General features: G+C 36.9%; 1 protein-coding gene across 1 annotated transcript; it reads left to right on the forward strand.

Annotated features, from left to right (window-relative positions):
* Positions 1–340: 340 nt before the first annotated feature.
* On the forward strand, positions 341–13,067 carry LOC136248112 (zinc finger MYM-type protein 1-like). Its single transcript, XM_066039926.1, has 3 exons — positions 341–1,040; positions 11,726–11,970; positions 12,054–13,067. Exons 1-3 carry the CDS (start codon positions 341–343, stop codon positions 13,065–13,067), a joined length of 1,959 nt encoding a protein of 652 aa, XP_065895998.1.
* The last annotated feature ends 1,227 nt before the right edge of the window (positions 13,068–14,294 follow it).

Here is a 14,294-nt window from a genome sequence, read left to right on the forward strand (position 1 = left end):
TTGTCACCGGAAAATTCGCGTGGAGCCACGCGTGTGTGAAGTTATAAATGAACTGTACTGTATGTCAAGCTTCAAATTTAATCCCTACAATATTGGTGGATGATTAATTCACGTGACTTTTGATTACGTAAGGCAACCACACCTTTCCGCTAAACCAGTCTATAAATACCGTGAGTAAAGCTGACTGTTGCTCTTCTGTCGTGGCAATTTGATACTATACGTAACATACAGTTGAAGGTTCTGCTAAAAACTCAATCCAAAAGTAGCGAGAGACGGCGGTGGCAACAAAATGGCTAATATTTTTTCAGGGATTCCTGCATCTATAATTATGATTATGATAATGATTAAAGCACTGGTAGATGCTCAACCTAAATATCAGTATGCTTCAAAAGATGACAATAAAGTCCTTACCACATGGGACGATTTAGCAGCTGGTGGACTGTCGAGACATGACCTTATACAGCTTTACGAAAGGAATTACGGTCGACCACCACATGCTGTGTACCTTAATGGAGGCATTTGCAAGGAGTATGGTAAGTATTGCTATAACATCCTGAGCGATATTGCTGTTCTTAAAAAATCTATCGAACCTCGTAATATTGTTGGAGATGAAAAAACGCTCAATAATGATTCCGAACAGGAGGCAACTTTCTCAGTGACGCTAGAAGCAACGCATGAAAAGTCGGCTAAACTCACAGTAACAAAGGCTTCTTCATTTTCATATAAAGAGGCAATCACTATTTCTGCAGAAGACATATTGAGCGTTTCATCAGAATTTTCCTATGAGTTTAAAATTGAGAATTCAGTTAGCTCCGAGTCCACAACTTCCGATACTGTCACGGTGAAGGATTCGATTAATCTTACATTGCAACCAAACTCTTCTGTGATCGTAAGGCTTGATGTCAAATGGCTGGAGGAAAAATCTGAAATAGAAATACCGATCAACGTTGTTGGACACACTGGAGGTGACTATCCCGAACCATTGGATGGTCACTATTATTGGTTTCCTTGGTTGAAAGATTGGGTGCAACTCACATCAAGTATGCATGCAAATGTTATCTCTTCCTACGATATAAAGGGTGAGATTACTCTTCAGAATTTAGATTAGCTATCTAGTTATCTAAACTGTAGTTGTATGTGTAACCTACAGCTGTTCTTTGGTAATAGCCAGCTAATTATTGTTATTATCATTTCAGCATTTTTATTATCATTGGTGTTGTTGTTGTTGTTATTATTATTATTATTAGTGTTACTGTGTAGATATCAAGTACTGATTATACCACACAGGTGAAACGCGTGTACATTTTATACATGTTTGTAAATTCTTGTCCGTAGCTAATGAACATAATTATTCTATAGGAAGTGGTTACTGGCCCGAAAGGTTTTTCGCGGATAACTTAAAATATCTTTTTCTGGCTGTGGGCACTAGTTGTCCACAGACCTTTAATACACCTATCAATGTCAAGCCCCACCCCCCCAGTACGGGCTATGTGGGGCGTTAGGAGGGGATTTGAACTTAAATTTTGTCCCCAGGGGTGGGGAATTTGAACAAGCGCTCTATAGTAGCATAGATCCTTTACAGTAGTTTTATAAGATAGTGAAGCGCGAGAGAACACGTGATAAAACTGCAGCACCTCATGTACTTTGTCACTGTGGCTTCTGTTTTTACAACACGTTGGTTGTCAAATCCCCTTCCTATCCCCACCTCATAGGGTGGGACTATGTGGGGATTTGACCTGATAATTCACCCCCAGGTAGGGGAATTTGACTTTCCACTTGATCAAATCCCCACTATATCCCAACCCTCCCCGTACTGGGGGTGGGGGGTGGGGCTTAACATTGATAGGTGCATAATGCTGCATTAAAAAGCGGTTTTACAAAACTGACAGTCATCCATCCACGGTGTACAGGCTTTTCCTTTCCCCGTATATCGGCTTTACCCGTATCGGGTATACAGGCCGCTTAACATTTAGGCAAAATTTAGACCCCCTATTTTCGTTCCCCGGTCCAATTATATGGAAATATTTGGACCCCCGGAACAAAAATGTTTGAAATATATGGACTTCCACTGAAATATTTTATCCCCTTACAAATCATTTGTTCACATTCAAAGGGGGTCCAGATCTTTCAGCTGAAATAATCACTCCCCTTTCTACCTGTTGCATTCAGCTAACCACCCCAGTCTCTTTATACAGTATTACAATTATTATTTTATTTTATAATTGTAAGACTCATATGCACGAGCATAGTACAATGATTAGTTACAAATTAAATTAGAATGTAAGTAAGCGATTAAATAAGTTAAGTGTATTACTTCAGGAAAGTCAGAATAACGATCATTGAAGGAAACTCTTTGTCTGTGGGTAGTGAGAAATGAACAGAACCAATTGTTATCCACACTCCCCAGGAGCGGATCCAGGAGCCAACAAGGGGAGAGGCACAAACAGGCTAAGTTGTATGTGGTTGGGGAGATCCAGATTCTCTTGCTAGTTGTTGCGTTGTTGAAGCAGCAAATAAGCACCTCTTAGTAGTGTCTCACTGGTGATTATAGCCATTTTGACCTTTGAAGATGCTGTTTAAAGGCTCCAAACGTCTTAAACAACAGCAACAGGATAATTATTTTAGAGGCGCTTAATACGCACGAAGGTGCTGGGTAACAGTTTTACATTGGTTTGCTTCAGTTTCAGGTGAAATTGTAATAAGTACTAGTAAAATGTGCATATTTTCATGAGTTGTATAGTTAAACAGGTCTTGGCCTGACATAAAGTTTAGTATTTTAATCACAAGTATGGCTGGCTCTTCACAAGGTGAAGGGGGGATTTGCCCCAAATGCCCCATCCTGGGTCTGCCATTGCTCCCATAACACATAATAGAGATGAAACCATCATTGATAACTGATGCCATCTTTATTAATAATGATGTTGAATGTGAATAATTAAAAAGCAGGTAAATTTTTTGGACGCATGTGACCAAACAGGACCAAGGACTTATGTGGGTATGATGTAGTTACAAAAATAAAATTTAGCTAGCTACATCAGTAAAATACAGTTATTATAATAAGTATGGTTGGTTGAGTCTACACACTCTTTGCATGATTGAGCTAAGAAAATTCTTTCAAAAGATGAAATCTATTGTAATACAGGCAGCATCATTCAACATCTTTCTGACAAACAACATGCATGTAAGATACAGACAGTTAATTTAGAAGATTGTTCACAGAGTCTGGCTGGTAGCAGGTAAGCACTGTAATTTTAAATGTCTTATAGTAAACTTAATAGCTACTTTGACATCTCTGCAGCAATTGAAGGTACACTACTTTGGATTGTTTCCTGAAAAGGGCTGATTGTATGCGATGTACATAAGTCCAGAGGGCAAGTCAATTCTAACATCACATTTTCATAGTAGTGAATTGAATAATATCTAGATGATAGCATGTTGTTAATATGTATATTGGAGTTGTTGCTTAAGGTACTTCAGTATAGCTAGACCGAAAGTTTTGTAGGTCTGCATAAAAACTTGCAAAAAGTTCAATACGTTTTGTATCCAGAATATGTAGCACCTTATTGTGATGGTTATAGTGTATCTCTGCTGACTTTAAGAGACAGAGGAAAATCATTTAAAATATTTGCTGTACTAAAGCAGGTGGAATTAAACAATAAGCACTTTGCATCACATTGCATGGATCAATGTTGATTACTGACAGCAGTGGTGGGCAAGGTGTTGGCAGAGGCAGCCTGTAAGAGAAATAGTATAGTTAGCTAGACACTTTATGCTTGTCACTTTTCTAGAAATTGGAGTGGTTAGCTAAATGCAACAGGTAAGAGCAAGGATTATATAGATGGGGGATCAATGATTTCAGCTGAAATATCTGGACCACTTTTTGTATGCATGCAAATGGGGTTAATAATACATTTTGTAGGGGATAAAATATTTCAGAAGGGTCCAAATATTTCAAGAAAAAGTGAACTGGGGTCAACATTTTGTGGATCCATATAATAATTATATTGTTACATGCCCGTATTTAATCATAATCACAATGATAAAGCAACTAGTAGTATGTTAGGGTTAGTATGACCCAGTAGAGTATTATTATTATTTATTATTATTATTACTATTATTGTCATAGTTACTGAGCAGACAGCACAGCTGATATGTTCAGGAAAAAAGAAAGCAATCACAAAATGAATTTAGCTATGTAGTTACAAACATTATACAGCAGTTATTGAGTTCCATACAATGTTTGCAGTTCTGCCAAAAAAGAGTCAAAATTGTTGCACTCAATTATATTAGATGTAAGTTGATCCAATCCTTAATTGATCTGGAGTAAAAACTCTGTTGGTATGAATAGGTGGATGAGTTTGGTAGAATAAAATGATGTGGTTGATAAAGTCTGGTGGATATTGTTATTGAAATGAAAGGAATTTACAGTGAATAATCTTCATGCATAATTTTGAAAAGTATATGAGGATGTTGTTAGAGTTTAAATGTTCCAATATGGAATGATATATAATATGTTCCATAGTTTTGGAGCACACAGAAGTCAATGATATTGGTCGGTAATTTGCAGCACTAGTACAGTTTCCTTTCTTGAAAACCAGACATACATTAGCCATGAGCCAATCGGATGGTAGTATACCTGTGTCTAATAATTGAGTGAAATAACTTGCAGTATAGGAGATATTTCATTTGCACAATTCTTCAAGATAATTATATGGATGAATATCGTCTGGCACACTAGCTTTGTTGGTATCTAATAGGGATAATTGATGTTGGATACCAGCCACTGAAAATGTAATACCTAGCATAGTAGGCAGAACATTCACAGGGTTGTTGCATCCATTCATGGAAGGGATATTCGACAAGTTTTCCATAGTGAAGACTGACTCAAAATAGTTGTTTAATGCATTGGCTTTACTCTTTGTATCTGAGATAGATTCACCATCTATAATAGGGTGGAGACATTATGATAGTCCTTACATTTTGCTCTAATATACTTCCAAAATTGACTACAATTTCCATTAAATGAGGTGTCAAACATTCTATGAAATAATTATTGTGTGCTACTTTGATCTTGCTATTTATAGAGTTTATAATCTTGCAGTAGGCATTTCAGTCGTTATTAGATTTAGTTCCTTCAGTTATGTTGAATAATTATTTGCATCTCTTCATGTCCTTCTTTATTTCTCTGTTTATCCATAGCAATTTGGAGTTGGGACATATAGTTTTGTATGGTACGTGTTTTGCAACACTGTCATTGATTGCATGCACCTTTTAGATCAGTCCAGTTTTGTTCAACAATTTTACTGTAAGGGTCATTCCCAAGAAAACAAGTTTGAAATTCAAGTAGGTGGTCTCTTTTAATATTCTCAAGATTAGCCCGTGGTATAAAGCTACTTTGTGTTCAGATTTTGTATTAATATTCATATTATTTATTATGACAATGGCCTCATGATCAGACATTCCTGGTTTATTAGTTAGGTCCAAAATGGTAGGAGGTAGAAAGTACAAGATCTAAAAGTATGTTGTTATTCTGGTTAGAGTACTGACAAATTGATCAAAGCCAATGTCATTAATTTGGTCTAGAAATAAATTATTTAGTTCTATTCCAAAGCTAGAATTAGAGGTAAGTTGACCATTTCCATCTAACCAATTAATGCTTGGAAGTTTAAAATCACCCATTACTATTATATTAGGTAGCTCAGTAAGGAGTATGCCAGCAATGTTCGACAACCATGGTTTCTGATACAATTTTTAGCCGAAAAAGAAATTTTCTGCTTCTTGCTATCTAAGCCATAGACACTTGCATGCAAAATTCAGACCTGCAACTTTCTTTGTCTGGATGCAAAAGTGACCTGTCCAAATGTTTTCAATTATCAATGGACAAAAATATGTATTATCCATTGAGTGGTACTGCTTATTTTATTATTAAATTATTAGCAAACTTGAGGGTGTGCAACAGCATGCCACAAAACTAGTACCATCTTTAAGAGACAAGTCTTACATAGATCGACTGACATCAATGAATTTACCATCTCTCTTGTACAGGCACAGACATGGTGACTTAATATTTCTTTTCAAGATGTTGAATGATTACTTCAATCTGGATCACTCCAACTTTTTTACTTTCTCCTACATTACACAAACTAGAGGTCATGCATATAAATTACTTAAGCCTCCTACCCACCATTCATGTCGGGTCAACTATTTTGGTACTAGAGTAATTAATGACTGGAAAAATCTTACAAGTGATATTGCAGGAAATTCTTCATTAAATAATTTTAAATCAGCCATAGATAATTACTTTTATGACTATAGATTTATGTGAACGTAATAATTACATTCATAGATAATTTCATCTAATTTATGTATGTGTATGTATGTAATTGAATGGGTGTACAGGCTTCTAAGCCTCAACCCAAATCACATCATAATCATAATCATAATCAAAAGCCCACCAGGGGCAACACGCTAATATGCATTACAAATCACAAATTGTTTAGTTTATCTATAATGTGCTTAAAAGTGTCGTGGTTAATTGTGTCAATGTCGTCAATTTTCAAGTTGCTCCAATCAATATTTGCCCTTGATAGAAAAGAAATTCTGAATTGCAGCTATGAAAATTTGAGGGGATTATTGGTACGAGTATATGATAAGGGGATTGGCTGAGGTAAACAATGATTTGGTAGCACCAGTAAGTTTCTCACTATCTTGAATAATAAAATAAGTCTAGCATTCCTTCTCCAACTTTTTAAACTTGGCCATTGAAGGTAATAGAGCATACAGTACCGCCCAGAAGTAACGTTACAATCCCTCGCGAGTGCCCAAATCCAGGTCACAACTCGACGCGACGCACACTGGAATACATCACGTGTGAACGCACGCGGTTACTGTAGCAGCAACCCTAGGGAGCTCGCGTGTCGTGGCTACACGTGGTAAGTTAGTTAGCACACACATGCCAAAGAATTCGCGGGGTCAAAAATTGGCTACGCGAGTGTCAACTGCTCACGAGAGTAACGTTACCTCTGGGCAGTACTGTATCTGTAACACCGTGTTGTTCACCAGATCTGTGCCATGGTTTAGCTATTAAGAACAAATCTTGCAACTCTGTGTTGAATAGTTTTTAATTTGCTAACTAAATACAAAGTATATAGCAATAATTGTTTGTATAAGTGTTCTATGATTTGCATTATATAATTCCTTTCAGAAATCATAGATAATTAACGAGAGATCCTTTACATTTTGACGCCCTTATCAAGAATAGACTGTTACTTACACCCCTTCCTTCCATCAGCAATATAGTTATGAAATACCCCCTGTTGAAGCAGAAACAACACTAGAGATATTATACAATACCAGAAATTTACATACATATCTGGTCATTGAGTGCTCTATTAGGATGCTTATTATCATTAGATAAATTTCAACACAGACATGATAGATTGAGAATATCTCTTTTAAAATGTGTTTATTTTATTTATTACTACATCTGAGTTTGGTATATTTGCAAGACACGCAACAAAAGAAGACGTATTGCTGTATGTTATATTAGAGTGTATTACCTTTTGATGGATATCTGTACTTGTGAATACACTGTGCTTTAGCTATAGGTCAAAAAGTCATTTTCCACTAGTACTTCAACACTTGTGATAGTTTATTTTATAATAACCACATTAATCACCATGGCAAACTGAAGCCTATTCATAATAGAATTAGAAACCAAAACTAGAAATTTAAAACATTGAATTTTTTCTTGATCAAATGAAAGGAAATATGTGTAAGAAAATATTTTTACCTATAATAAGATGTGACTAATTAAGATTGTTGAGATATTGAAGAAAAACTGATAAAACACTCTAATTAAACAATCGAAGCCATGCAACCGTCAATGACCAACTATTTCTGGTAATGAATACATTTAACTACTCTGTAGCTAATCATCCTATAATACATATAATCTATTGTGCAAAACTCTAATTTCCTACATCTTATACTAGCTGGTGAAGGCTCAGCTCAGTTATAAATTCAATGTAATTTGTAATTATGCCATGATGTGTACATTTATGTTATTGTATTATACAGTGTAGCTGCATTTTGAGTTTGGCATGCAGTAATTAAATACATGAAAGCTCTCATTGAGCCTGACAATTTGTATTATGGACTTTCAAAATTGTGTAAACAGTAGTTTCTGTGATTCACAGGATTTCAAAAACATGATGTAGTTTCATATATCTACTACAAAACTTTTACATATGTGACCGGATTTGCAAAAAGGTACCTTTTTCACACACAAAATTTGATCCATTTTTTTAACTTTAACGCTTCATAACGTTTTGATCATGGCATATAATTGCTTGAATTTTTCAATGAATGTAGCTACAGTACCTGGCTACATTTTGAGACTAAGAACAAGTTAATCAGTATATGGAGTCAAATGGTACATTATTTTGTTTGCTGGTATGTCAAATGTGTGAAAAAGGTACCTTTTCACAAATCCGGTCACATATGCTCTATTTTTTTCTGGAAAAAGCAATGTAATTTTTTTGTGTTTTTTTTAGTTTTGGTTGTATGACATCATAAACTCAGATTAGTGAAATTTGCTGTAAACCAATGTTAAAATGTACTCTGAGACACTGTGGACATGTTTAGCTAACCATTATAAAGCACTAAATTATACTAAAGAGCAGAACACTACATCAGAACATAATGAACATCGTGAATATGTATACCTAGTGGGATATTAAATAAATGCGTAGGAGGCGAGCAAGGACTTTTGGAAGTTTATGCCTTTGTATAGAAATGCTCTAGCACGCATATATGTTATAGAAAAGAGATTTGGATACAAAAAAGCAGTTATGCACACAAGATAACAACGTAGTTATCACAAGCATTTCCATGATTCCTCATGCTAAACCAATATACCTTCATATAAGGACCATAGGTTCTCAGTATTACAACACTAGGTAAACACCGGATTTAGGCAATGTAATACAATACCGTGTGGTTTTATAGAAACAATTAGCTGTAATGCTTTGTCAATTCGTTGAAGCTGCAATGCCGTAGAAGCAATTAAAATTGTTGAGGTAATTCTTTGAAAAGTGCATTTAGACGTAAGTGAGTCTTCGTACGCACACGGCCACGGATAAGGAAATAAAATGCCTCACAAGTGGGTGTGATGATCAAAGTCCAAGGTTTCCCCGACCATTCTGGGCAATCCCTTGCAATGAAAACTCTCCTTTAAGTTCCAAGTAAATGGTAAAGAGTACTCAAACGCAGACACAAAATATCATTGATTGCGGACCAGCACGACGAGGCACGAGGATGAGGATGAGGCTCATTTAGATGTTAGTGTTCGATGGATTTGGAGTAGCCGACATCAAAGAGTTCTTTATGTAAGAGTGTTTAATCCAACTGTTTTCCAGTTATCATGACTCCGACCGTGAGACGGTTGTTGCTTCTCTCAGACGATTCGAGCGCGTTCGAGCGGGAAAATCAGAGATAATAGATAGCTACTGTGGAGAAACAGAGAAATATATAGCTATGAGCAAAGAGTTCGTGACGTAGAAATGGGTTCGTTCACCCCTTTTTTGGGAATGGGTAGTGCTGCTACTAGAGCATCTAACAGTTCTTCATCACTTTCTTCTACCTTTAAGAAGCGTGAGAATATCAAGCGTTGAGCTTATGGTCAGAGAATTCGCGAGGTTGAGCATGCTTCTTTTACACCTATCATCATGTCGGCAACAGGGGGGGTTGGCTCACGAAGCCACAGTTTTCTACAAGCGTCTGGCTTCCCTCCTATCGGCTAAGTGGAATGATGAATACTCTGTAGTCCTGGGTTGGCTTCGGTGTTGTCTTGGTTTTTCTCTGCTCCGCTCGGCTATTCAGTGCATTCGAGGTGCGCGTTCATCCATTGGTGCTTACACTAGGGCTCCACCACCAATAGATTTAGTACAAGTGGAGTCCCTCTTGTCAGAGTAACATGCTAGCTGTGTTACTCTGTTTTTCTTTTGTCTTTTACAGTTGTCCAGCACGTGCCTTTTTTGTGTTGGGGGTGGTAGGCTAGGGCAGTCCATCAAGCCCGGGTTAGAAAAAAGAACTAGAGTAAGCCACCGATGTTCGGCAACCAAGAATTTTCGGACACTCGTACGCAGAAACTATGCAACGTATTCTCTTGCATTTTGCATTGCAATTACCTTAGACTCTTACCATTTAGCCCACCAAGTTTCGTAGGAATTCTTCAAGGACTATGAGTTTGGCGAGCCAATAAGGAGTGTCCGAATCGCGTGACGTTTTGGCCAAAAGTATGGATTTTCGGACTGCAGCTCGAAAAGCACAATAAATGTACGGATTTGAATGTAATTTGGCACACAGCTAGGGTAATCACTCAAGATTTAGCCCAACAAGTTTCAGCTAACAAATCGATTCTACCAGGGCCGGACCAATAATTTTGGTGTTCAATCAAGCTAAAGCTATTTCAACCATTTACTTAAATCCCAGCTTCCATTCGCACATGCAATCAGTGGACGACCTTATACATGCTTATTTACTGATGTTATATCAGATGTATGGCGCAACTAGCTATTTATTCAACTTAACCAAAGCACAAAGGTGCTGCACTTACTGTAGCATCACACTCCTGTAAGCAGCGAACAACATACTGCAGTAATCGATTGTGGGATCTAGCTAATCATCACGTGTGCTGACTGTGAGATTCTAATATTATTCATGCAAATATCCCTTAGTGCACGTCTCTTCAAGGACATCACACAAATAATTCTTTGTTCTCATCAGATAATAGATTACACGCCTGCAGCGCAGCACCGTTATGGAGGGAAGGCCACAGTCAGACTAGGCGCCTTATTCCACACTGAGCTGGGAACAGTAGACCCATACTACCATCCATGAACTTATCAACTTCTGACTGTCTGGATCAACTTGAAACGAATCGTGATTTGACGTATGAGCTTCATCATCAGTGATCATTCCGGCAGGCTTTCAGTCCACAACCGAGTGTAGCTACTGTAGGCTACCATTTTAGGGAATTTCGCAATGCGGTATCCTCACTTCAACTACTAACTTGTCTCTGAAAGTTTCTCCATACCATACTCGACCATGCTGCTGCACTGGCGCCATGTTTACGTTTCTTTACCTCGTGATTTCTACTAGTATACGTATATTTACGGGTCATGATCTACAAACCACACGCTACCTGCTTGCCACGCCGTCACTTTTATTCAGTAAGAATTATAAATGATTGGAATGGACTCCCATATGACTCAGTTAATGTTCATTCAACCAATTTGTTTAAGACACACCTCGATAGATTTTATTATGATTACCAGTATGATATTAGTTTGATTGTTTAGATCAGGTTTTTACAGGCTTTGCCTCCTTACCTGTACCCCCAATAATAATAATAATAATAATAATAATGATTGCACGCACTTTACACGTGGTAACTAAATTATGGTTTGTGCTCAACTATGGCTCGTGCTAACTATGGTGTCAAAGCTTGTTAGGTACGACGTTGGATCTTCTGTTTCTCAAAGTTATCCTACACTGCCAGATACACCAAATCATCCACCTTCATCGTTTAATTTTCCACAACGTGAATTTGGGAAGAAGCAAGTTGTTAAGCGTTCTTGCCAGTTGCAATGGTTTTCTAATTGGGAATGGCTGCATTATGATGAGGATGATGACGTGGTATTTTGCCACTTTTGTGTTACAGCATTAGTGAAAAGGACAGTTAAGTGGAATAAAGAAGAAGCTGCCTTTGTATCTAAGGGCTACTGTAACTGGAAAGATGCTATTGTGGCTTTCAGGAAACATGAAGGATCAGACTGCCATAAGAGTGCCATTGAAGCAATAGTAAGACTGCCATCACAGTGTAAAGACATTAGAGAGCAATTATCCAAGCAAGTTGCTTCTGACAAACAAGACAATCAACAATGCTTGCTAAAGGTGATTTCAAATGTAAGATTTTTATCAAGACAAGGTTTAGCATTTTTAGAGGGGATGGGGATGAGACCAATTCAAATGTTATGCAACTCTTAAAGTTACGTCAGGATGAAGATCCTAGAATTAAAGGTTGGATTGAAAAAAAGACTAATAAATATGTAGCACACGATATGCAAGATGAAATGATTAAAACCATGGCTATTTCAGTCCTCACAGAATTAGGAAAAGACATACTGTCATCCGATTTCTTCACCATTATGTGTGATGAATGTACTGATTCTTCAAACAGAGAGCAATTATCAGTATGCATAAGGTGGATCAAGTCTGAATTGGAACCACAGGAAGATTTTATTGGGCTTTATAAAATGGATAATGTATGTGCCAATGATATTGTGAAGGCCTTAAAAGAAACTTTAGGACGTATGAAACTTTCACTTTCCAACTGCCGTGGGCAATGTTACGATGGTGCCAGCACAATGAGTGGACCCAAAAAAGGAGTGGCAAAAGTGATCAGTGATGAACAACCAAAAGCCATATATACCCATTGTTATGGCCATGCACTTAATTTATCTGTTGGAGATACCATAAAGCATTGTAAAATATTGAAAGATGCACTGGATATTGTTTATGAAGTCTCAAAGCTAATTAAATACTTCCCAAAAAGAGACATGCAATTTGAAAATTTAAAGCAAAACCTTGCACCTGATACACCAGGATTTCGTGTCCTATGTCCAACTAGGTGGACTGTTCGTGCCAATTCACTGAAGTCTGTTATAGACAACTACAAGGTACTGCAAGAACTGTGGGAGAGTTCTCAAGATGAAACGTCTGACACGTCTATAAAAGCTAGAATAATTGGAGTTGAAGCACAGTTTAAGACATATGCATTCTTTTTTGGTATCCACTTGGGCTATTTAATTTTAAAACACACTGACAGTCTTAGTCAGACGTTACAGTCTCCAAAGCTGTCTGCTTCAGAAGGACAGCATGTTGCTTCTATGACTGTTAACACATTACAAACACTTAGGGGTGAAGCCAATTACAAGTTATTTTGGCAAAAAGTCAGTCTTCTTCGGACATCCTTTGATATTGAAGATCCTAAGTTACCATGAAAAAGACGAGCACCAGCTAGATTTGAAGGAACTGCTGAAGGAACTACCTTTAATGATTGTGAGTCATACTTTCGTACTATTTACTATGAAGTCCTGGATCTAATTATCAATTGTGTCAAGCAGAGGTTTAATCAACCAGGCTTTGCAATTTACAGGAACTTACAAGATGTCTTGTTAAAGTGTATAAGAAGGGAAAAATATGATGACAACTTGGAAGCAGTTGCTTCGCTTTATCAGTGTGATGTTGATTTTGATCAGCTTAAAGTTCATCTAGAAACACTTTCAGCTAATTTTCGAGGTAAGAGAGACACTGTTAGCATATTTGATGTGAAAGATTTTGTCTTGAGTTTATCTCCAAATGAAAGGCCTATAATATCAGAGGTATGTGTGCTACTTAAACTGATTTTAGTCATGCCATCTACCAATGCAGTTAGTGAAAGGTCATTTAGTGCACTCAGAAGAATAAAAACTTATTTACGAAGTACTATGCTGCAAGAAAGGCTAAACCATTTACTTGTACTTCATGTTCATAAAGACCGCACAGATTCTTTGGACTTAATCACTGTTGCTAATAACTTTGTAATCGATTCAGACCATAGGCTATCTATATTTGGTCGTTTCACTGAATCTGACTGCTATTCAGGTGGATTTTGTTTTAAATGTAAGTCATCTTTGCACTGTACTAAAAGTTTTTGTACATGACTGTAACTGTAATACACTAACTGGTATGGATATAAAATATATATATATATATAACAATAATACAAAGATAACTAGAGGAATATAATTATTATAGTGATTGGTTATTGACACTTGGTAGGGTTGCTAAGCTTGTCAGTCCTGACCATGATAAACGTCAGATTGAGGTAGCTATAGCTATAATTATGTAAATTTCATAATTATTCATTATACATTTATATACAGTACATCACTTTGCTGTTTCATCAATGGTCCATGGTGATCCAATCAAACCAATATGCTCCATTTGAAGCTTTCTTGCATGTAGTTATCCCATACTTTGCAGTACATATATAGCTAGGATGTTTTGTAGTTTAATACCATACCTGTTTCACTGCCCGTACAAAAGTCTCAATAGTAGCAGTGAAATTTATCCCGTATTTCACTGACAGCAGTGAAAAAGTTGTAATTGCAATTTCATTGGCTAGAATTTATGTTAACAATGTAGCGCCAATTAGTGTCGACGCATGTTTAGTACATAGTGACAAA

The sequence above is a fragment of the Dysidea avara genome, chromosome 2, assembly GCF_963678975.1.
Source record: "Dysidea avara chromosome 2, odDysAvar1.4, whole genome shotgun sequence".
NCBI lineage: Eukaryota > Metazoa > Porifera > Demospongiae > Dictyoceratida > Dysideidae > Dysidea > Dysidea avara.